This window comes from Crocodylus siamensis, chromosome 3, assembly GCF_052110815.1.
Source record: "Crocodylus siamensis isolate JL-2025a chromosome 3, ASM5211081v1, whole genome shotgun sequence".
Lineage (NCBI taxonomy): Eukaryota > Metazoa > Chordata > Crocodylia > Crocodylidae > Crocodylus > Crocodylus siamensis.
This window is the reverse complement of record NC_143397.1, coordinates 130,504,334-130,528,882: the sequence shown is the minus strand read 5'-3', so window position 1 is coordinate 130,528,882 and position 24,549 is coordinate 130,504,334. Positions and strand designations below refer to the sequence as shown.

Genomic DNA, 24,549 nt, shown 5'->3' with positions numbered 1-24,549 from the left:
GTGACTGTAGCACTGATGCCTACACAGTCAGATAAGACTGCAGATTGGCTGAAGGGTCATACACAGAGGGTGGTGGTGGACGGGTCATATTCAACCTGGGTTGAAGTGGGCAGCGGAGTCCCCCAGGGCTCAGCCCTTAGGCCCGCACTGTTCAATTTCTTTATCAGTGATTTGGACGACAGGGTGAAAAGAAACCTGTTTAAATTTGTTGATGATACCAAAATTTGGGGTGAGGTGAGCATGCTAGTAGGGAAGGAAAGACTGCAGCAAGACCTAGATAGGTTACAGAGGTGGGCTAACAAAAACAGGATGCATTTCAATACCGACAAGTGCAGGGTGCTGCACTTGGACAGTAGTAACCAGCAGCACACTTATAAGATGGGAAACTCCTTTCTTGAGAGCACAGAAGCAGAAAGGGATCTTGGAGTCATTACTGACTCCATGATGAACATGGGCCAACAATGCGAGGTCATGGTTGGCAGGGCTAACTGGACCTTGTCGTGCATCCACAGGTGCATCTCAAATAGGGCCAAGTAAGTGATCCTCCCCCTCTACACAAAACTGGTCAGGCCACAGCTGGAGTACTGTGTCCAGTTCTGTGCGCCCCACTTCAGGGGGGATGTGGACAACATGGAGAGGGTCCAGAGGAGGGCCACCCGCATGATCCGGGGACAACAGGGAAGATCCTACAATGAGAGACTGCAGGACCTGAACCTGTTCAGCCTTCACAAGAGAAGACTGAGGGGGCACCCAATGACAGTCTATAAAACTCACTAGGGGGGACCAGAAGGGTTTGGGAGAGACCTTGTTTCCCCTAGCAACCCCTGGCATAACAAGGAATAATGGTCATACATTGTTGGAGAGTAGGTTTAGATTAGACATCCATAAGAACTACTTCACAGTCAGGGTGGCTAGGATCTGGAACCAACTTCCAAGGGAAGTGGTGCTGGCTCCTACCCTGGGGGTCTTTAAGAAGAGGGTTGACACCTACCTGGCTGCAGTCATTTGAGCCCAGTTTATCTCCTGCCCAGGCAGGGGGTCGGACTTGAAGATCTATAAGGTCCCTTCCCACCCTACTTCTATGATTCTATGAACAGCAAAGAAGGTAGAACACTTAATGTCTTTAAAAATTTATTCCCAAGGTAAGCACAGACTGAACTGAGTTTCAACTGTGGGCCTGAACTAGCCTGTCCTGAAAAAGACAAGTCTTCAGACACAGGCATTTCTGGTAAGACCCTTGTTAAAGCAAACATCTAAAACACCGACTTCAAAAATCAAATGCCACTTGTTTCTGGGTCCCTAAAATGCCTTAGTTGCACACTGATCTGCAGTTATATGATCTTTCTTAAGGAGAAAGAAAGGTGGGAGAGGTGAGGAATCAGGCTACTAAGTCCCTAAATACGTTTTTTGGTGCCTGATATCAGGCACTTATGATGGAAATGTTACTTGATTGTTTTTAAAGCTTTTCACATCTGTAATACAATGGAGAAAGTAGCTATGGAGAAAAATATTAGTTACTTCATAATTCCTAGAAGCTCAGGCCATGGACCACTTTGTGCTAGGTGCTGCACACAAACGTATCAAAGAGTTTTACTTATAAGTAATTATTATTAGAACGTGAACTCATTGCTTTCCTGTGAAAACTGCAAGCATCACTTAGGAGGATTTCCCCATCCTCCTTTTCACATATGTTAACTGTACTGTTTCCTCATGCTCCGCTCCACCCTGCAAAAGCATACCTTTGGAGAAAGTTCTCTTACAACCTGAATATCAGGATCTTCTGCCACAGGTAACTCACTATGGACAAGAAAAAAAAGAACATTTCCAAAGTACTATTAGTTTTGAAGCCAACATAAGTGTTTATGGGGGGGAAGGGGGGGGGGGAAGAGGGGGAACCCCCCCCCCCCAATTAAATTAATAGTTCCATCAACTCCAGACTAGAGGTGCACCAATACACCAGTGCGATACCAGATCGGCACCGACATAAAGAAAATTGATCATGTCAGAAAAATCGGTCTGATGTGGCAGATAATTTGGCCAATATAGTACCCATGTGTGCATGCAGCTGCAATTCAGCATGTAGGAGGTGAGAAGCACAGCCCAGCACCTTGAAGAGGTGAAAGGGGAAGGGGGAGGGAAGAGTACAAACAGCAGCCAGGAGTCCTGCATTATAGTTTTTCTACTATAACATGTAGGCAGCATTTCCTCCTCTTCTGAATTCACGTGGTAAAGGGGAGTTTTCATTTAGAAACAACTGGTCTCAGAATATTTTATGAAGGAGTGCACAGAAGCTTTCAGAGAATGTGAACACTTTAGAGGAGATCTTTAATCTTCAGAATCACTTACCTGGGTTTATCACTCATTCTTGGGGATGGAGTTTTAAACTTTGCAGAGGGTATTAAGGAAACTACTGCTTCAGTCTCTGGAGCTGTTGAAAGAGTTTTGTTTTTGCAAACTATAAAAGCAAACCATTTACAAATATCATTCATGTATGAAGTATAAGAATTCATGCCTGACCTTGCACATGGTTAGTAACACTCATCTCAGTTTGTTGACTTGCTGTGCTTGTACTTACACTTGAACTAAATATCTGCTAAACAGAGAAATGAAGTCATGAACCAAGCATGCTTATGCATTAGCATCACATTACTATTAACAGAGAATACAGAAATATTTACATTTGTTCATAAATATTGCTCAAATCTTATGGGAAGAAAACATTAACTTGAGCAAGTAGATGCATGATGGTTCTACTCAGTCACACTGAGAACAGGAAGACTCAGCAGGAGTCAGACTGTTTACACTCCTTCCCAGATGTTTCCCTCAACCAGGCCCCAAGCCACTGGCTCCAAGCTCTGCTAATGTCAAAGCCACAAACAAGGCATAAACCTACTCAGGGAGCACCCTGCCACTTACTTCCAGTATGCAAGACTGAGATCAAGAACAGTAGTGACAGTGGCTTCACCACTTAATTTTGAGGAGACAGGCTAAAAAAAAAATAGGGCTCCTGAGGAGCGCAAGGAAAGCAGCGCAGCTGTAGGACATACCCAAAATATTTTTGAGCTTAGGTTTAGAGAGAATAGCATTGCCTTTTCCAAGAAGTGCCCAATTTCAGAAGACTAAGTATAATTTTCTAAGAGGCCTCAGTGCCTTAGGAATTAAGTCACAGAAGCACGTTTCTAAGTGTTGGCCACTACATCTATTAAAAAAAAAAGAGTAGGAATTCTTTCTCCACAGAATCCCACAAACTTACTGCAAGTGGGGTCCCTGTCTGATCGCTATATTGAGATGCCAGGATGTCTGATAAAGAATCTGTTTTTTCAGTGCTTGAAGTATCTTTGGTCTGCTGTAGATAAGGGGATTCACACGTTGTTACTGTAAAATAATAGTACAAGTGAGAGCATTTCAAAAACATATTGCCATACAGGCCTTTCCCTTCCAACATAGGAAACCATCTTTCAGAATGAGCAAGACTACACCACATCATGCCTCTAAACTGAACAAATCATATTTTATTTATTTTTATACATGCACACATATATATAGATCTCGCTCTCGCGGGTGTCGGTGTCTGTGTATACACACACACACACTGTAGTGTGGGGGGAACTAGGGAGCAGGAGACTGGACATGCATGTGGGTCTGTACAAGGGCCTAGATGTGGGTGTTAGAAATGCAGGTTCTTGTGGTGTGTTCCCCCCCACCCCCTCCCTCCTGCTCCTCTTTTTCTCCTTATAGCATTGGTGTCCTTCTGGAAGCAAAGGGAGGTACAAACAGAGTCTGGATCAGTGGTTGTGACTTACTCGGATGTGTGGTTTGCATTCCTCCCAGAGGGCCAGGAGCACTTTATCTGCACCAAATGTAAGCTAGTGTGCGCTCTGGAGGAAGAGTTTCAAAGGATGGAAGCATAGTTATCCAGGCTACATTTCAGGAAACAAGAAGATTACTTGAACAAGTGTTATGAGGGGCCCTTTAGGTGTCTCCAGTGAGAAGTGGCAACAGGTGACTACTCAAAGAAGGATGGTCCCCAGAATTGAAGAGGAGCAGGACTGAAGCCAGCAATTGCTTTCAAGTTCTCTGTGGTGGAGCTGCTGAGGAAGGGGCAGAGGGGATGACATCTGCAGGCATGAGGCACAAGAATCAGCTGCCTAGAGAACAGGAAGTGCAAGACCTCAAGGACAGGGGTTCTAGCCCACTGCACCAAGAAGGAAGAGAAGAATGGTGGTGATGGGTGACCCCTTCTGCGGGGCAGACAGAGGCACCAATCTGTCATCCAGATTTGGGGGCTCAAAAGGTGTGCTGCCTGGCTGGAGCCCGAATTGAGAACGTCAGAGACTACCAAAGCTCATTCATCTTTACAACCACTACCCCTTCCTGCTCCACTTGTCCATGTAAACACTGAAAGTCTTGCCAGGAATGACTATAAAGCAGATCAGCAATGACTACTAGGCTCTTGGCAGAAGAATTAAGGAACTTGCAGCATAAGTGTTCTCACAGATTCTTTCCATGAATGACAAAGGTTCAGGCCATTGTATCCTGGAAGTGAATGCATGGCTGAGACGGTGGTGTCTATATGAAAGCTTCAATTTCTTTGACAATGGGCAGATGTTCTTGCGAGTATGACTGCTAGCAAAAGATGGGATCCATCTAACAAGAATGAGAAACAGCACCTTTGGGCATCATCTCACTAACCTGGTAAGGAGATCTTTAAACTACGTTCTATAGAAGATGGTGATCAAAACCATCCATCAACAGAGCACACAGTCCAGGGGGAAAGGACTCTAAGCATAGCTAGTAAAAGTTCCACAGAGTTCTGTCCTGGGCCTGGTGCTGTTTAATGTGTTTATTACTTATTCAGATGCTGGTATAGAAAGCTTCTCAAGCAAGTTTGTAGATGACAAAACCGGGAAGGACTTCAAGCAAGTTGGAGGAAGCAAGTGCAATTTAGAAGGATCTCAATAGATTGGAAAGCTGGGCTGGAGCTAACAGGTTGAAATTCAGTGCAGACAAATATACCTCAGGAAGAATAATCAAAACACACAAATAATAATAAAAAGTGGGTAACACCTGACTGCATGGCAGCACTCTAGAAAAAGGACTTGGGAGTCTCAGTAGACAGATTCAAAATGAGTCTGCAGTATGACACAATGCTGCACAAAAGTCAAATGTTGTTTTGGGATGCATCAATAGAAGCATTAGGTGCAAGACACATGAGGTGAAAGTGCCTCTCTACTCAGCACTGGTTAGGCCCAATATAGAGTACCATGTGCATTTCTGGGCTCCACATTTTAAAAAGGATATGGGAAAAGTTAGAGAGGGTCTATAGGCAGGCATTGAGGTTGATAAAGGGCTTTAAAAACCAAGCCACATGAGGAGAGGCTGAAGGAACTAGGCATGTTTCACCGGTGGAAAAGGCACTTACGCAGGGATTTGGTTGCAGTCTTCAAATACCTAAAGGGCTGGCATAAAGAAGAGGGAAGCACCTTTTTTCACTCACTGCAAAGAGGGGGCAACAGACCAATGGCTTGAAGTTACAGCAAATATAAGTTTAAATTGGATAGCAAGAAAAACTTCTTCACTTTTAGAACAGTGAGGCAGTGGAAGGCTGCCTATGAAAGTTGTGGACTCTCTATCACTGGAGGTGTTCAAGAAGAGATTGGATAGTCACTGGTCAGGGATGATCTAGGTATAGTTATGCCTAATACTCTATTATGAATCTATCCTATGCTTCTGGCCTTTTCTGGTTGCCCTTGCCCCGACCTTTCTGCTACTGTTCTATGGTCACAGCTGAGGTTGACTGGGGTGTGCCAATGCTCTTCCAGGGAGCAAAGCCTGGGGTCTCTCGAGCATATATTAAACAACCTTATAGAAGCAACACATTGGCTGCCATGGTTCTCCTGCTTTACTTGTGGCAGGTTAGGGTGTTATGTCTGGGTTGTGTCAAGTTGATAGTTTTATGTAGAGTTCAGGTTATGGACTGCATGGGATTGTTTGGATAGGGATGATCCTTCCTCAGGCAGGGGTTTGGACTAGATGACCATTGGAGGTCACTATCAGCCCTGCTTTTCCCTATGATTCTGTGCTGGTCATCATATGTGCATGCTCCAGATAGACCGTCTACAAGCACATGTCTGCTGTCAGATGGAGTTTCCACTGAACATGCAAAACTTCAGTTCCAGCTGTTTTTAGTAGCAGTGAAGCAGGCTACTAAACAAAGGCATTACCAAGTAACAGGCAGCTAGTGGCTCAGATTCCAGGAGCTAGAAAACAGTGGTGCAGGGTGTTAGGCACTACTGATGCACTTGGGTAACATCAAGGCACCATGATAGTAAGAGGGAAAGTGGGAGTTTACTTTTATTCTGTACACACTAGGAAAGTGCTGCCTAAGAGGAACTGCTTTCAAGTTGTTGGGGTCATATGGCAGCAAAAGGGAACATTGCAGAAGCTTCAAAATCACCAAGAGGATGCAGTAAAAATACTGGTCTCTGTTTTATCTTATATATTCCTGCATCTCGCAACATCATTTTAACCCTCCAGAACACAGGTTAAAACATAGGCTTACCAGCATTAGAAAACTGGGTTATCTTAAGAACCTCCATGATCAGTGTAAACAAGGAAAACCCAAAGTTAGCACAGTATCCTCAGGTCATTACATACTTCGCAGAAGCTCAGGGATTCACTCAACTTTCAAATGACAAATGTTAAATATAGTAACTATTTTTCTATGCAGTTCTAACTACATCATCATCATCATCATCTTGGTTAATATGGCTTCAAGGTAGCTTTTATAATGACCAAGTTTCTAGCAAAGACAAGCCCCAACTTTGAAAGATTTAAAAACTTGGAAAAAAAAAACAACCCAAAACCAAACAGCAAACTATTTACATTCCTTTTCTTTCTATGCCAACACGCAAAAGAGGTGGGGGGTCCAGTGAAGTGCAAGAAGAGTATTGGTTCTCAAGTTCAATACTCAAGGAATTGTCCCATAGATGTAACATTTCATAAAGAACTATTTTTTTCTTCAACTGCAAAGGCAGGGACCAAGATTTAAATCTAAAAAGTTCATCTCACTAGTGCTGAAAGTATTGAATTAATTATAGGGTAAGAGCACCCTAAAAAAAAAAAAAAAAAAGTCATAAGAAGATACTGAAGCTCTGGAAATAAAATAAAGCACAAAAAATAGTACTTGTAGAAGATACGGGGTTACAATTTTCAGGAGCCTTTGGGGAACTTTGAAGCCATTGATTTAATAGAACTTGGGCATCTGGGACACAGTTTTACTGAATCTGTCCCTACAGAGGGAATAGAAAACTTTGAACCCAATCCTAAAACTTCAGGTCTAAATCTTATGGACCCCAAAATCTTTGGTGAACAGGAAACCTATTTTACTGGTTAAAACTTGCTTATAGTTTTGATCTCCCTATTTCCTGGGGCTCCTGAAATTTTGACACACCTGGAGGTATTCAGCAATGGGATCTTAGTTTGCACTGTGGGGAACAAAAGGCAACCTAGAAATTTACCTTTAAAATTTAACTTTTTATAGCTGCAAATGCTCTTTTGTTTACCTTTATGGAAAATTCCTAAAATTCTGCCAGTGACAACAATTAAAAATAATTCCAAATCAACTCACATGTTCCATTTTGTCTTGTTTGTGACTCCTCACTGACAAGATCCTCTTGACCCATAATTATCTGTTGATACAAGTTATTTTAAAATGATTTCTCTTTAAAAATATATACAAGTCAGAAATTATCCACAAAAGCCAAATTCTCCATCAAGAAATACCCCTAGCAATACAGCAGTGAATAATGCCATCACACTCAACACAGCTCTCAGTGATTTTCTCCAGTCTATACTTGTTAATACTCTAGTTTGCTGCAAGTACAAAAAACACATGCAAGTATAGATCTTCTTTAGTTATCTAGGTACTTTTATGGGTTCTACTGTACACGTGTGGATCTCAAATACTTCAAAAGCAACCTCCCTGCTACACCACATCTCCTGTCCTTTCTTCCCTATTTATCAGAGGACTTCATTTGCTTAAAGTCTGCCAGTAGTTTTCCTGAATTATACTTTAATCTCAATATTGCGCTCTCACAGCTCCCATAGGCTTCTCCTTCCCTGTATGCATGTTGCACCCTATTCCATAATATCATTCTGTAGTTCATAAGCTCATAGCATAAAGTCTTATTGGTATTTTAGTTCACAAATATAGTTTGAATAGAATCTGATGTTTTATCCATGTACTTCAAAGTGAAAAACAAAGATGAAGTTAAATACTTAAATTTAAAAATTAACTAAATTGGTTTTGTTAATCTCACTTGACCTCACTCCCCACATCTTCTAAGCTTCAAATCAGCTCTTTGAGCACTATACATAAAGTCTGGAGGCACAACAAGCATCTTCCTTCCTGTTAATAGGCCACAGCATCTACAAAGGCAGTCACAGATTGGAAGAGGGTGGAAAAAACCCCCATTTAAACAAACCATAGTAGCACAGATATCAACTGTATATTTATTGAGTTGCTAATTTGGGTTGATGCCTTATACTGTGACAGAAGGCTGAAATAAAGAACCAAAAAAACCCCCAGAGACTTTGGAAATCTCTCACCTTTTTCATGTAATCCCACATGAACCAAAAAGGCAGCATGCATTAATTTTTTCACATAAACTTCTGGCAGCCTATACAGTTGTTATGAGGTTGTTTTAAACATTACAAACATGCAAAAAACCTGAATACTTGCCATCATTTTGTCTTCTCCCAGAATTTTTTTTAACACACTTAAAATATCAAACTGGGTGGTGAAAACTAGTTTGATTTTTGTTACTTCTCTACCATGGACCGTGGCAGGATGCTTCATGAGAATTTTCACCTCCTTCTGTCCATCAACCTCTAGTTAAGAAAGACAATTAGAATCTGCTTCTGAATGAGACAGGTCTGTTATGCAAGCAAAATCAGTGCAATTATTGCATACGTTCAAAACAGTAGGCAGTTTTTACATTGGAAAAATTTGATCGTGAACAACCTTTGTCTTCCCTTTATCACAATATTCAAGTATATCAACCACTTCTGAGAGCTGGCCCATACAAAGCTCTACATTATATGTAGGCCCAGAGACACCCACTGGAACCGCTTTACTATCCTTGCCCACCACTTGTTGCAGCTATGTTTGCACTTGGAGCAGTTTCCTTCCCCACCACAAGGGCCTGGTTTATACTAAAAAGGTAGCTCTAACAGGCATAGCTGTGCATTTGAAAAGACTTCAGCTCCTGCTTGACATAGCCATAGGAAAAACTATGCAAGTGAAAGAGAGCTTTTTATGGCCTAAACTTGGGTCTTTCAGGAAGACTGCACAGCTGCATAGGCAAAAAAAAGTGACTTCTGTTGGTACACACTACATCAGCAGGGGTAAACCTTTTGCAGGTCTGCCACAAATTAGCCCTACACCCTCTCCACAACTCTCCCCCACCCCCCACCACCACCTGATCCCACTCCCTTGCCCATCTGCTGTGCTGCTTTCTGCTCCCTGCCCCATGCTCTGACTGCTCTGCTTTCTGTTCTTAATTTGCTGCTGGCTACCCCTGTACCACACTATGGAGTCAAAACACATATATGCCAGCATAGTCACAGTAGTAAAGGCCAACATTTGTGGCAGGCATGCCACATGTTAAGCACACTCCTCTTCTAAAGTTGTACATGCCAGGGTTTGTGCCCCACAGTAGTAATTTCTTGTTAAGATCTCTGTTAGGATGATCTCACAAGAAATGTCTTTTAGGGCCCATTATTAGTCCGGCAAAGCCACTGATTTCCATGGCAGTTAAACAGAATTGTTGGGAGACCAACAGATGTTCATGATGAGCTCAAGCATGCACTTATACATAACACTGTGCTGTCACAAGAGTGACTAGAATTATATTTCTGCCATCATATTGCACTAAATCATAAGAAAACCCTTTATCCATTCAAAAGATTAGAAGTTAAAAGGCCCAGCCAAGTTATGCTTGAAATTGCAGTACATTAGCAGTGGGCAGCACTTACACTGCAATCCTGTTGGATGCACAAAAGTTCAGTTTGAGGTATATAAACATATCTACATTTTCTTTTGGTTATAAAGCCAATGAGGAGAACACTTTTTTTGCATGATCTTACCTTTAACGTTGTAACTACTAACTGCCTCCTTTGACAGGCGCACAGATTCCCAAAGAGCACCCTTAAAAACCAAAAACAAAGTATCAAAGAGTAATTTTTGTTTAATTATTTTAGTTAAAATTACAAAGAAAAACTAGAAAATATTTTTACCTCAGGGCTATCTATATAGAAAGTCAAACTCTGACTTCCAAGGTTGAAATCAATCCAAAATTCCTCCAGTTTTTCATCAGATGGTTTCTTTACCTTAAAGTATAAAAGCCATTATGATTATTTCCAAAAGCAATAAAACAAAAGGGTTCCATTTTCCCCAAACTGCACACTTCATTTCACTGTAATGCATGATCTTTGGTATAACCAATTATACTTGTTTCTGCTTATTATAAAGATGAGATTCATTCCAATACCTGGAAAGCCTGTAATTGACTTGTGGTACCAACAAAGCTAGAAATGTGCTGTACATTAATCAATGGGAAAATAAAATATTTCAACATTTAAGCAAACCTTTACATCATTTGTTTTATACAAGCTTGAAGGACACTATATATTTCTTTAACCTTATTAAAAAACAGAACTGATGGAAGTTTTCAGCTATAAATTCAATTATGCAAGTCTGATCTCTCGATATTCTAAGGAGTACAGTATCCATTGTACACTTACGGAATTAAATTAACTATGGATCCTCACATGAATCTTTATGGCTTATAAACTAGCTTGGGACCTACTCTTCAGGAAAGGCGGGAACACCTAGTTCTTTTGACTGCCATTTTAAAAATCTCTAAGGCTAATGTCAGCTTTTTTCTTTCTTTAATCACTTTCCTGCAATTTAAACTACATGGCTACATGAATTCCCTCAAAAGGGTCAAATTGTTCAAGAGACAGTTGGCCTGTTCACCTTGTCTGGCTGACAGTAAAGGAAGGCAACTTTCCAGTCGTCTGGCAAACGTAAGCATAAATAGGTATTCCTCATCACACCAGTATGAGCAATTGGCACATCCAGGGTAAAAAGTTCTCAGAGATAATTCATTTTGATAAATGGACAAACTAACCACATTGATTGATATAGTAATAATGCAAGGAACATAAATCATAACTTAAAAAGCTGTTACCTCATCCATGTCAGCAACAGCAAATGTACAAGGAACTGAATATACTCTGAAAAAGAAACACAGTTGAACTTCATTTGTTTCTCAACGAGTCAGAAACTGAATCTGTATTTAAAATAAAACCTTGAAAGAAGGTTAACTCTCAAGAACCTTGCTTTTCAAAAAAAACTAGCAGTTTTCAAGCTATCAGATACACTTGCAGGAGATTCAGGGGAAGAAAGCAACATATACTTATTTTATGTTCATCCTGTCCTTTTTTCCAAGGCGAGATTCTTTAAAACTACAACTGCTTTACATGGTTGGCATTCATTAGTCTATGGACTGATTTTTTTTTCTAGAAAAGAGCTGATCCACTGACAGTTACAAAGCCAGTCTTAAAAGTTAGCACCTTAAAACTGTCAAAAAGGTAGCAAACTACCATTTCATTTTTAAACAAAAGTAAAATAAAATAGAGGAGAGATAACTATTTAGATGCTGATCATTCATCAATATATTTGTTCTAGTACTGCACTTTATGAATTGCTTGGCTCTTCAATAAATAAATAAATAAATAAATAAATAAATAAATAAAAAGCAGCAGTAGTGGCATCTGGGTTGTTGAACACAGGGTTGAAACAATGGCTAGATTACTTGTACTGGTCCCTTAAAACTAATTTCCTTTCAAAATGTTGATAAGCTCTCAAATAAATAGTGCTAGGCTTTGGGAATGTTAAAGATTTTGACTTCCATCAAAGTAAGAGCAGAGAGCAGAATCTGCAAAGAATATGCTACTTGTCAATGTGGATATTGCAATTTACACACCATTTAAGCCTTAAAGTTGTATATTTCCCTCATTTAAAAAAGAAAATCACTGCACTTCCTGGCCCATGGGATATAAAATATTATGAATTAGCCATGCATAACTCACCGTCTTTTATCCCCAAGTCTGTCATTTAGTTGGTTAAGAAATTTTCTGCAGTCCTTTAAGAGAAACAGCTTATTATACAAATAAGTTATCACTTATACTTGAACAGAGAAAACAGAGCTAGAGAACACAGTACAGGTAGCTGGAAACAGATAAAGCAGCATTGCAGTTGTCAGAGGTGGACTGAGTCCCAGGTTAGCATCATCACAAACCAACTAGAATTTCACATGGGAGCCTTTAAAGGCTCCCAAAACAGTCCATGACACTTGGGGGGAGGGGGGGGAAGGTGGCAGGGGTGCTGCAGGGGGTGGAAAGAGAGCGAGAACAATTAAAAGCATCTTTTAGATTCTTTCAGTAGGTTCTCAATTTAGCTTCCATTGAAATCAAATGGTAGAAGGCAGGAAATGTTCTAATTTATATGCAGCTGTGCCCTAGGTTTCCTAAAAGCACTACATATCCCACTACTACAGTAAATGACATGCAACTAAATGACAAGAAGCCCCTGGGCTTCAGGGAAATTCCACAGGCTGCTACTTAGACTGACAAGCTAGTTGAGCAGCCAAAGCAAATAAAGTTTTATGTTTACAATTTCAGCGTTCATCAATTCTGTGAAGTTAGAGGGAGGGTAGTTATCTTCCTTCTGTTGTAACAGTCTTCTATTAGTGCATGAACATACATACCTGCTCTACAAACCAAAAACATACCATATATTCTCATATACAAAATGCACACTTTTCCAAAACCAACTGCTGGAAACTGGTGCGCACGTTAGAGCCATTTCTGCCCTATCTGGGCAAAAGTAAAAGTAAAATCTGCACACAAGCTACAAAGCAATGAGCAGATTCTGCTCCCTTGCTACTGCTACTCAGTCAGTTACTATGCAGAAAGATGTTTTTGAAGAGAAGAATGAAGAAAAAACATGGTGCATATTTTATTTTTGGGAATGTTGTATAAAAGAAAATGGTATGGTAAGTGTAGAAGACTGCAAAGGGAATTTGAGCACAAGATGGAATGTTTGGCTGTGAGCTTGAGAAGATGCTCATGGAAACAAAAGATGGACTGCCATCCTTAAGTCATGCTGAGTTGTATCTTAATCCATAGGTAGTTTAAGGCAGTGTTTCTCAACCTGTGGGTCACGACCCAAAAGTGCATCATAACCATTACAGAAAAATGTGGGAAAGTGCATGTTTCCTCTTGCAGGCTGGCAGTGTTTCAGCCTGCAAGGGACATCTTGGAGCAAGGGGGAAGGGAAGGAGGGCAGGGGGGCACCACGTGCACAGGCATATATACATGTAGCAGCTGGGCAGTGTGGAGAGCAGCTCCAGCAGCTCCCAACAGGTAAACCTATGGGGCTGGGGTGGGGGGGAAAACAGGGGATGGTGGCATAGGCAATGCATTAGAGGGTGGGGCACATGTCCTCCCAGATTGTCATGCCCACAATGGATATGGGGCTGCAGCCTGGCCAGACTGGCACGGGCAGGAGTGGGGCAGTGAGATTTATTGCTGCTGCCACCACCACCACCAACCCCATGCCAGCTATGGTGCTTTCAATATGAGAAATAACTGACAGGTGGTAGGGGGACATGCTGCCCTCGCCTCCTCCAGCCACTTGTCCCCGCCCCCGCCATACCCCATGGGGCTGAGGGGCCTGTTTTTTGCTTAAAACTAGTTACTGCGTCAGGACCAGCCACTGATTTTACTAAGTTTACAAATGTGTCCAGGTACAAAAAAGCTTGAGAATCACTAGTTTAAGCATCTATCTTTCATCATGTAGCCCTATTTAGGACCAGATTCTTGCAAGTTTGAATAGTCTATGGTGTGGGATGGACAGGGAAAGTGTGCTTTATCTTCCTCTTCCAGCTGAAGAATTTTAAATAGTATGTATATTTTAAAATAACAGTCTAAACTATCGAATATCTTAAACTAAAATAGTAACATCTTAGATGTTCTAGCTTAAATGCAATACTGCCATTCCTTGCATTAATATAGTTAGTCAGAGTATTTTTGAACCAAATATCTTTCAAGAGCATTAAGCTTATGTTTACCATTGCCAAGAAATGTTGACTCGAAGCCCGGATGAAACTAGCCCCTATGAAGAACTATGTTTTTTTGGCTTTCAAAATAAAGGACCCTTACCGTCTCAAATTCTCGATCCTTTATCTCCTTGAAAGCCTCAGCAAGATAATTATCTTCAAACCAGTGGTGAACAAGGTCATCCCTCCATTTCTTTGTCATCAACCTACACAGTGCTTCTGAAAGAGCAACTTGAAGGTCGTAATCTACATGTGATAAAATACAAAAATAGAAGTATCCCTCAAAAAATAAAAGGTTAACGCAATGGCTTAACAAATATTATCCCAATACATTAAATTTTGCCCCTAGAAAGAAGTGTTTTGATACAGTAATGAGAAAAAACAAGTTTCTTTGCAAAGCAGTACGTTGTATTTTATTCAATCAGTTATTAAATATAACTATGAGGTGTATTAATATCTGAAGATGTCTTCTAAAGAAAGGGAAAAACAATTTATCACTATGGTTGAGTTACTGTTCTACTTTTTACAGTAAGATAACTAAAATAAAAGAAGAGCTATATTTAATAGGAGTCAAAGCCACAATTATTTTCACTCTCAAGTGTGATAGTTTTGTTCAACAAAACAGACAGGTTTCAATTGACTGGCAAAACAGATGTAAATTAGAGGCTGATAATTGTTGGTGTATCCAAGAAAAAAATGCTATATTTCTGAAGTTGATCTATATCATTCTGTTAGTACTATAATTTGACTTTCCCTATCAATTATTTCAGTGTTTACATTAAATCATCATTACTAGCTTGTTGGCATAATTATTTTCTCTCCTTAAAAGACATCTTAGTTATAGTCTCCTCCACAAACATTAATACACCAAAAAGCCAAAAGTTAAAGAACTGCGTAACAAACTCACAAAACAAAATTCTAAGGGGGAAAAAAAAATCCAATTTGGAAAATTAATAATAGCTAGATATTTCTTACCACCAACTTCCAGAATTGTTTTTGCAAGATCTTTCCTGAAACAACATAACACATTAGTTTTCTCCTTCCATTTTCATCTAACTCAGACACAGACAGAAAAATATCAATCATTTGCATTATTTCTCTCCTTAATGATGAAAAAAGTACAATCACACAACTTAAGGCTTTTCTCTAAGTTATAATGAAAAAGTTTGGAACTTTATCCATACCTCTACACCATGTAAGACTTCCATTACCAAGCACTAGTGGGACAGTTATATAAGGATTATGGTCTCAGATGGTTAAAACTTGACTATACCAACAACTAAATGTTGGAGACAGAAGGGATACTCACGTAAGTGCACACATTTCTTCAGATAAAGGGATTTTTTTCCTTTCCTCCCGTGGTACACTGTCCAGCAAAGAGTTGAAAGTTCTCAAAGCCTTTTTTTGCAGGGATTAAGAGCAAGGGAGAAGGGAAACAAATCATTTAAAATGCATTTATTTAAGACTTCATGTACTTCTGCATTTGTTTTCTTTCCTGGGACTCTTACCTCCTGCCGCACAGCACAGCTTATGTTACCTTCTGTCACTAGCTGTCCTAGATCAGGTAAGAATGACTCCAGCAATTGCTTCTTCCCTAGGATAACAGGTAAAACTGTTACATCTGACAAACAAGAGCAGCATCACTTGAAACAGACTGCACTGTTAAAGCAGTATAGCCACCCCTAATGCTAGTGCAGGTATGAAAGGTGGGTTTACCAACACAGCATATTCACCTCCCTGTACAGGGATAAGCTATCCCAGTTAAGACACTTATTGGTACACGAGTTGGGGAGGAAAGAGTTATACCAAGAGTTAAAAAACACAAAGACAAAGCAAGTCTAAGCACAGTCTAAAGAAGGGTTTCTCAACCGGTGGAATGTGTCCCACTGGTGGACGCAAAGGTCCTCTAGGTGGGACTCAGGTCATGGCAGCAAAACCAGAAGCGCCACCGTGGGACTTCCGGTTTCACTTTTGTGCACTTTGAGCAGGGGAGTCCCCCAGCAGTTGATCATCGACCAGTGGGACCAGGATTTTTTGACCTTACATACATGGGAAAGGTGCAAATGGTTGAGAACCACCGATCTAAAGAATGCCATGCTTATTCCTCTTATACCCTGCTAAATTTAAAGCAGAGGAGACAGCACATGTTTTGCATCTCACTAATGCATAGGTACCACTCCCACCCCTTTCCCAACCCAATGAGTCTTATGAATCCAGAACTCTATTCCTATATTCTGGTACAAATGATCATAAAAATAATGCCAGCCATTTCAGCTGAAATTAACAGTTCATCCTTTTTCCTATGCCCATGAAGAAAAAAAAGCTTCAGACATAGGAAACTTCAGTGTTTTACACAAGGCAAAGTCATTTGAACAGTACCATTTCCCTTGCAACAAGAGAAATACCTGTTCCTAACACACCAAAACTTTAATACAATGCTAGAAAAGCTGGACATCCTTGATAACTTTCCAAAAATCACTAAATAATATTCTTATTTGTATGTTATTTCAAAACTTCCTGCAAGGAATCAGAAATAACTCTGAACAAAATCCTGTTTAAATGATAAAGGAAAATGCTGTTAAGACATGGTTTAGGTTAATGATACTGGGGAAGTCACTGACCTTCATTGTCACACTTGCAAATCACCTGATGAAAGAGAAGAGAATCTACATTAAACACATGCTATACACAACCACATGAGCTGCTCACAACCCTCCCCCCCAAAACTTTTGGGGGATATATTCCTACTATACCCCATCCACAGTGTTTGAGTGTCTTAAATACCAAGCAATGCAGAGGTGTAAAGATTATTTTGCCTGCAGTTGTGATAAATAATATGTACCTCAATAGAGTTGTACAGTAAAACAAAATGTCATCTTTTCTATAATACCTGTGTGTACAGGAAAAGTTATACAAATCAACTATTCACAAGCTCCAAGAGTCAACACCAAAAAAAATAAAAATAAAAGTACCTTTCCTACAGTTGTACTCCAATATATGAAAGTGTGTAATTAAAATTTCTAACACATAACAAAAACAGATGTATAGGTATTAGAAATGGCTGCTATTCTAAAAAACTATAATGCTACCTCTCCCAAATGTTGCCAGAGAATCCAGGTTACACAAGCTTATTGAAACTCTTATTTCTTTCCATACATCCTTAAGTCACATTTCAGCAATGCAAAGTGCTGGCAATTAGGCTGCTGCAACACATCTAGTCTCTGAAATACTACCACTGCATGTAGTCTGTGCTCTAGGCAGATAACTGAACCAGTGTAGCTCAGTTTACTGGGCTCAGGAATCTTCCCAGTTCTTACAATAGAAAGGTATCAATGTATTTGTTATTACAGAAGAGATATTAAGTTAGTGTTTTAAGCGTGCTTACCAATGCAGAATCAAAGAAATCTTCAGCAAGTTTCATCAGAGAACTATTGTGAGCTGGCTCTATGAGCATCAGGAATTCTCTTGTTCTTTCAAACCAAGATACCATGTAAAAAAAAATGTTTTTAAAAGTTAATAAAAATCGCGGAAAGTTTACTTGCAACCAAACCTTGAAGATTTTTTGAACCCAAGTTAGGCATCAGTAGCTAGGTCAGTCTCACAAAACACACACAGTTAAGTATATGTATGTTAGCACAAGCTTGATAAGAGGGAAACTGAAAGAGGACAGGGGAAGTTAACACCAATTATGGACAGAAGTTACACAACCTGATTTAAGCAATCAGAAACTGGTTTAAACCTGTAACAGAACATAAGTACAGTGCACATAAACCAGGTTCAACATAGCCGAGGCAAATTTGAGATAAATCTGGTTGAATGTCGTATCAGACTAACCAGTTTGGATCATACCAGTTTATGGAACTTCTGTCCCAGACCCCTTCCTGGTTTAAGTTAAATCAGGGTCGCCCAGCATGCTCTGCAGTCCTGGGCTGTGCTCTCTCTCCAGTGGAGCAGGGCTGGCCCTGCCTCCTGCTGCCAGCAGGGACTTTTCCATCTCCAGCAGTCAGGAGCAGGGTTGATTTCTCTTCCTCACCCACTTCTTGGCTGGGAAAATCAACCCAGCTCCCAGCTGGGACAGGAGAGGAAAGCCCCCACTGCAGGCTTCCCTCCCTCTCCCCTCACCACACCTGGCTTGGGACCCCTAGCCAGGCTGTGCCCAGCACAAAGGGTGAGAAGCCCACAGTGGGGGCTGTTTTTCCACCCCACTCCCTCCTCAGCCAGCCTGCCAGCCAAGCAGGGGGCATAGCTGGGTGATCTGGCTGGCTCCTGGCTTGGGCAGGGGAGTAAAGCCCCTGCTGCAGTCTTCCCCACAGCTGGGAGCCAGCCTATCACCCAGCCCCTTCCCCAGCACATCCAACAGGCTGGCTGAGGGCATGAGGGGGGGAAAAAAACAGCCCTTACTGAGGTCTCCCGCACCTGTTCACCCAGCACAGCTGGGGGTCCAGAGCTGGGGGGGGGGTGGTATTCCCACCCCTGCTCCTCAGCTGACCAAGGAAAGGCTAGGGCCAGGTGATCAGCCCAGCTTCTGGCTCTGCCTGTGGGGAGGAAAACCACCCTGCTGGGGTTTCCCTCCCCCTTTCCCCAACACCAGAGAGACCCCAGCTGGGGGTCCAGTGCCAGGTGGAGGGGAGGGTTTACCCCCATACTCTCTCCTTAGCTAACGCAAACTGAGGAGGAGGTGTGACTGGGGGTGGGGAGGCTCTGGCAATGGGGAGAGAAGGGAAGAAGTGGGGAGACCCTGGATGGGGTCTAGTTCCCCTCAGGCCTGCTCCTCAGCTGACTGGGACTGAGGAAGGGGCATGGCAAGAGGGACCAGCTCTGGGCACAGGGAGAGGGGGAGAAACATCTCACTGGGGCTTCCTTACACCCCTTCCCCAGGGTTATGGAGGCCCTAGCTGGAGGTCTGGTGGTGTACTTCCCTCCACGCCACCTCCTTGGCTGACTAGAGGCTAAAGAGGGGATGCAGCTGAGGAAATCATGCTTCTCTGGGATCTCTGCACTGGCCACCAAGCTGGGAGGAGAGTTCTAGCACTCCTTGGCATCCAGTATGTATGGGCCACTGCAGAGGTTTGCCTGCCTTTCACTTTTAAAAAGCAAAGTTCAGTTCACTTTCTTATTGGTTGAGTCCAAGCAGTTCACAGAAACTTGCAAAGACTGAATCAATTCAGGTCTCAGGTTTTTTCACTGTCTGTCCCTAGCCCAAGAGATCACTTGATCATATGAATGGAATTAAATAAAATAAATCTTCCTCAGCAGAACAGGCAGACAAGCCTAGGATATCAGTCGCTCACTCTGGTGAAAGTTTCTTGAACTGATGCTTAAAAGTTGCTTCTGCCAAGGCACAAATTGCTTTTCTTCCCCTGTGCCCACCCCAAATGGCCTCTACCTATGCCCTGCAGCTAAAGCTATACAGATTCTGTAGATTCTGCAAGGGGTGTGCAGAAACTGCTTGGAAAAAGCTTTCCATAGTAGGTTATATGTTGTAAAACCAAGAAGAAACAGGTTGGAGGAAGCCATTTCTGCTAAGATTGTGAGCATCTCCCTCGATCTAGCTAACAGAGTATGTTGTACATATTGCTTGCAGCTAAGTTTTGTTACATTTGTTTGCAAATGAATGATCAGTATTTATATTCCTCAACAGCAAACTTATAAAATGGTATTAGAAAACATGGGACTGGAGAGACTTCCATGGCACAGCACTATTAACCATCTCAGTGCTACCAATTCTTCCACATAATTCTCACCAAATAGCAGCTGAGCATTTTTGTGCACGCATTCTCACTATACAAGCAGAGCCATTAAAATCAACATTGCCAGATGCAGGACGGGACCCTAATTTTATTTCTACAGTATTCCTGTGTAACAAGTATCCTCAAAGACAGCATATCGGCCAACCCGAAGAAGGAAGATTTTTCCAGCATAAATTTTGCTATTTTTGTTGTACTATTTAAACCCAATTTCAAAGCTTTATTTTATGGACTGAACTTACATTCTATTCTAACTAATGCTCTTGTTTATTAAAATCTTTTAGAGCTAGTCTGCCGTTTGTTAAGTTTTATTATGCCAACCATGTATTTCTACATGTGTCTAAGCAATGAAAGATTTGTGGTTGACTGTTACATTTCATGTAGACCAATTCACCAACAAGTCTGTTATTTTAGTTCAGTCAATATGTTAACAAAGAAAAAAAATAGCCCGGCAGTTTCATTTCAATAGCAAATCATATTTTAGTGGCTTTTTTTCTTTAAAAAAAATTCTGAAGAATACTCTTCCATCTGAGCAAACTGTATACTTATCTTTGGTATCAATCCCTGCTGAATAAGTAAGCTTGCACCTTCTTGTGGATCACTCTTAAAGTACAGCTGAATGCATTTCAACAGCACTGATACATTTTGAAATTCATTCCTGTCCAACTCCTATGAAACATTTTTCATCAGAATGTCAATAATAAACTTATTTAGAATGGTAATTATTTAACCCATGCCTCAAGCTGATTTCAGCATGTATTACATTACTTGCCTTTTTTAACACTTTGTCAAGTTGATTAAACAGTTGTTTACTAAATTTTTGAGGAGGACAAATTTCTTTTTCTTGTAAGAGCTCACTTATTTTCTGAAATCCTTTTCCCTTAAAAACATCAGTTATGAGCGATTCAAGCTGAAAAAAAACCCAACAAAACATGAAGCACAAGTACTGTTCCCCAAAGACAGTGTGACTGAACTCTCTCACTGGCACCACAAAAATTGGGGGGGGGGGCGGGGTTGGCAGTGCTTGTTTTAAGCAAAACCCCTAATGAGAATGAAGGGATTCTGTTTTATCTCACTGCTTCTTTTGGTACCTGCTACTTGAAAATTAGTTTTAAAAAGTTTGAAAAGAATTGGGACTAATTTTTTCATAAATAACAAGCAATTACAAGAGCCTTGATTTTAGGGCACACTGCACAAGACACCTTAAAAGTGGCTGGATGTCCAAAGGGTGACCAACTCATTTCCTCCAGCTCAAGCCATTTCATAAATATATTTTTTACTCCACAACTCCCTTTAACCTATCTGAGCATTTGCCAACAAAAGATGCAGTTAAAATCTATTAACTCGTTTTACACCTTACATCACTTTTCAGCCTCTTCTAAGCTCAGATCAAGTGTTTATCTGTCCTGCCAATTACCTTTGAGATTCACTTGTCAGGAACATTGTTTCCCACTGTAAGCCCAAATCCTTATATTATGCCTACATAGGACCCCTGAACTTATGTCGTTAACGGACTGAATGGCAGTTCAGGTCAAACAGCCTCCTTTCATTGCTCTCACTACATATTCAGTTGCATCATTACATGTAATGCTGGCAGAAATGGAGTATCATATTGCTTATTCATTTCATGTGCACATACACAAATTATATGAGTATTATTTAAATAGATATATGTACACAAGATTAACAACATCCATTATTAACATACAAGAAAGTAACAGTTTGCAGATTAAGAAGTTATTTACATAGTATTCTGTTCTGGCTGCCATGTTTCCATTTAAGTCACTGCTTCCCTCTGGACTTTCTTCCTCCTTTAAACATAAAAATAAAGATAAAAATAAAGGTGGCACTCATTTCTACACAAAAAGTAAAGTTCATTTGGGGACCAAAGTCTCTTTTGATTATGAGGTTACTTAGAAAGGAGAGAGAACCCCTGGCTCTTTTGCCAGTCCCCAAAGAAAAGAAGTTTAATTGCAGAAACTCACGTCTGTTTTCTGGCTGTGCCTTCAATGCCTCCCCCCACTCTCCCATCATAATTGTATTTGTATCCCTGGGGCTCCTGAAGTGAGCCTCTCCTAGACAATCTGGAACTCCTGAATTGAAACCCTAGGTTTTAAATAAGGACAGAAGCATTTACAAGGACCCTCAGTTCTGTAAACCAAGTTCACCTATGAAGATGCATATCTAGTTAGATTTCTAATGATTTATGTTTGTATTCATACCTATAACTTTTTAGTTTGTCTAGAAAGCTGTACATCTACCCTGCCTTCTGACTGGCTTCAGACTAGCAGGGCTAACTACCTCTCTGGAAATCAATTTGCCTGGCAAGGCCAGAGTCTTGGCTTCCAGGACACAGCATGAGGCTTGTTTCTTGTGCTTCAGGCAATATTTGGAGGAGGAAAAGCAGAGAAAAGAGAGGGAAGTACTTTTATTTCTGAAGACAGTCTTTTCTGGACACCAAGAAATTCCAGTGTTGTTTGACCACACACAAAAGCACAGGGAAGTTCTCTAGAGCAATGATTCTCAACATTTTTTGTACCAGGACCCATTTGTAAATATAAATGCCTAGTCCTGACCTAGTGCCCCTCACTCCAGATCTGCTGCCCCATCTCCAGGTCCCCAACGTGGGGCATAGGGGTCCCCCCCAAGCAGCCCCTTGAACTCAGCCAGCCTGCAAGGGAAGACTAACAGTCTCCCACATTTTTCTCCTTTAGAAGAGACTCCATTTTTTAAAGTTTGCAGATCCATTTTTAAAAACTTTGTCTCTGACCCTTTCATATATTCTTGTGTTCTACTTTTGGGTCGTGACCCAGAGCCTGAAAAATGCTCTAGAGAAACTGAGCTGGAGGGGGGTCGAGAGAGGGAGAGATTAAGGGGGCCTAGAGGACAGCGATGTCATGCCACACAGCAGCAAGAAGCTGCCCATAGGCTGATCAGCAGGAGGAGCTTAGGGTGGCATCACAGAGGACATTCCGATTTTCTGCTACTCTGTCCTCTATTGATAGAGAACCGGACAACTTTATGTCCTCTATTTTTTGCTTCAAGAAACTGAAGCAATTTTCAAGCTCTGGGTCATGACCCAAAAGTGGGACACGAGAATATATGAAAGGGTCAGGGGCAAACTTTTTAAAAGGCATCTGCAAACTTTCTCTTTAACAGAAAAATAGAGGACACAAAGGCATCCAGTTTCGTATCAATAGAGGATGGAGAACAATTGAACTGTCCTCCATGATGGCCACTGGCGATGCATGTGCATCCCCTGGAAGCACCAGCCATGAAACTGGAAGCGCACTTCTAGTCTAGCTGCTGATTGGCTGCTGGGGGCCCCCCTGGCTGACAATCAGCAGCAGGGGGGACCCCTCCCCATTGGCAATCTGGACCAGTCACCCATGATGCTGGCCACCCTAGTCGTGACCCACAGCTTGAAGAAAAAAAATGCTGCTCTAAAGAAATTGAGCTGGAGGGAGAGAGAGAGGGAGAGGTTAAGGGGGCCTGGAGGACAGTGCCACAGGGCAGCAACATGAGCTGATGAGCAGGAGGAGCTGGAGCCCCTCTCTCAGATATTAAGGGCTAGGAAAGGAGGCACTGGAGGGAGAAAGCAGGGGCCGGGCTCTGGGGAAGAGGCAGGGGAAGCCAGCTCCTTTTTCCTGCAAGAGCAGGAAGGGCACAGCCCGGGGGGAAAGCACTCTAAGGGGAGGAAGAGACCCAGGGCTCCCGGAGAGGGAAACGAAGCACGCAGCACAGCGCAGCACAGCAGAACCCCCCTCGCCGCGCGGGAGCGCACTCACCTGGGGGCGCGGGCCACGGCGCGGGGCCCGGGCGCCCCACGTGCAGCCTTAATGAGGCGCGGGCCGGGCCACACAGCTGCACCGGGGGCAGGAGAGCCCAGCTCCGCGCCGGCAGCCTGCGGGGCCCGCCTGGTGGGGAAAGGGAAGCTGAGGTAACAGAGAGCAGCACGTGTGACCGCAGGGGCTCATGTCTAACCCCACGGGCGTCTCCCCCCGGCAAACCTACCGCCTCCATGGTGCGGAGCGAGGGCACGCGCCGCCCTCCCCGCGCCCCCATGTTGAGCCGACGGCGCTGAAAAGCCGCAGGTGTTGCGGGTTGAGCTCGTTGTGCGGGGGCCGGGCGAGGGCGGGGATCCCAGCCCCGGCTCCTTTCCAGGCTGCCCTGCAGGGCTAGGTGCGCAAAACAAAGGTCACGCAATAATCCCCGGAGATTTCAAACGGGGATCCCCCACCCCCCTTCAAAAAGTACTGCTCTCCTGCTTCCCTGTGCCTGAAGAAGGGTGTTGGGGCCCGAAAGCTTGCAACAGAACAATTTTGGGTCACCTTTCCATCAGGATCCAGAAGGACCAGGGCACCCCAAGGGAAGACAAAGGTCAACAGTCACAAACTCCTGGAAGACCATTTTAGGCTGGATGTAAGGAAAAACTTCTTTACTGTCCGAGCCCCCAAGGCCTGGAACAGGCGGCCACAGAGGTGGTGCAAGCACCTACTCTGGACACTTTCAAGAAACATTTGGATGCCTGTCTTGCTGGGATCCTTTGAACAGACGTTCCCCCAGATCCTGATGCACACCCCTTATGTTCTTATAGACTGTCACCAACCCTA

The 24,549-nt window shown here is 42.2% G+C and overlaps 1 protein-coding gene across 1 annotated transcript in view; it reads right to left on the bottom strand.

Annotated features, from left to right (window-relative positions):
* Nucleotides 1-24,001, bottom strand: part of SYCP2L (synaptonemal complex protein 2 like) — a 52,163-nt gene extending 28,162 nt beyond the window's left edge. The window contains exons 1-20 of the mRNA XM_090037674.1: nucleotides 23,951-24,001; nucleotides 21,682-21,747; nucleotides 20,709-20,846; nucleotides 20,486-20,605; nucleotides 17,575-17,679; nucleotides 16,811-16,835; nucleotides 15,698-15,783; nucleotides 15,499-15,587; nucleotides 15,165-15,199; nucleotides 14,293-14,435; nucleotides 12,160-12,212; nucleotides 11,256-11,301; nucleotides 10,300-10,392; nucleotides 10,150-10,210; nucleotides 8,744-8,892; nucleotides 7,631-7,691; nucleotides 3,254-3,375; nucleotides 2,518-2,590; nucleotides 2,347-2,428; nucleotides 1,740-1,797 (exon numbers count right to left, since the gene is read on the bottom strand). Coding sequence (XP_089893800.1) covers nucleotides 1,740-1,797; nucleotides 2,347-2,428; nucleotides 2,518-2,590; nucleotides 3,254-3,375; nucleotides 7,631-7,691; nucleotides 8,744-8,892; nucleotides 10,150-10,210; nucleotides 10,300-10,392; nucleotides 11,256-11,301; nucleotides 12,160-12,212; nucleotides 14,293-14,435; nucleotides 15,165-15,199; nucleotides 15,499-15,587; nucleotides 15,698-15,783; nucleotides 16,811-16,835; nucleotides 17,575-17,679; nucleotides 20,486-20,605; nucleotides 20,709-20,846; nucleotides 21,682-21,747; nucleotides 23,951-24,001 — 1,656 coding nt within the window. The remainder of the gene's footprint in view (nucleotides 1-1,739; nucleotides 1,798-2,346; nucleotides 2,429-2,517; nucleotides 2,591-3,253; nucleotides 3,376-7,630; nucleotides 7,692-8,743; nucleotides 8,893-10,149; nucleotides 10,211-10,299; nucleotides 10,393-11,255; nucleotides 11,302-12,159; nucleotides 12,213-14,292; nucleotides 14,436-15,164; nucleotides 15,200-15,498; nucleotides 15,588-15,697; nucleotides 15,784-16,810; nucleotides 16,836-17,574; nucleotides 17,680-20,485; nucleotides 20,606-20,708; nucleotides 20,847-21,681; nucleotides 21,748-23,950) is intronic.
* Between the last annotated feature and the right edge of the window lie 548 nt (nucleotides 24,002-24,549).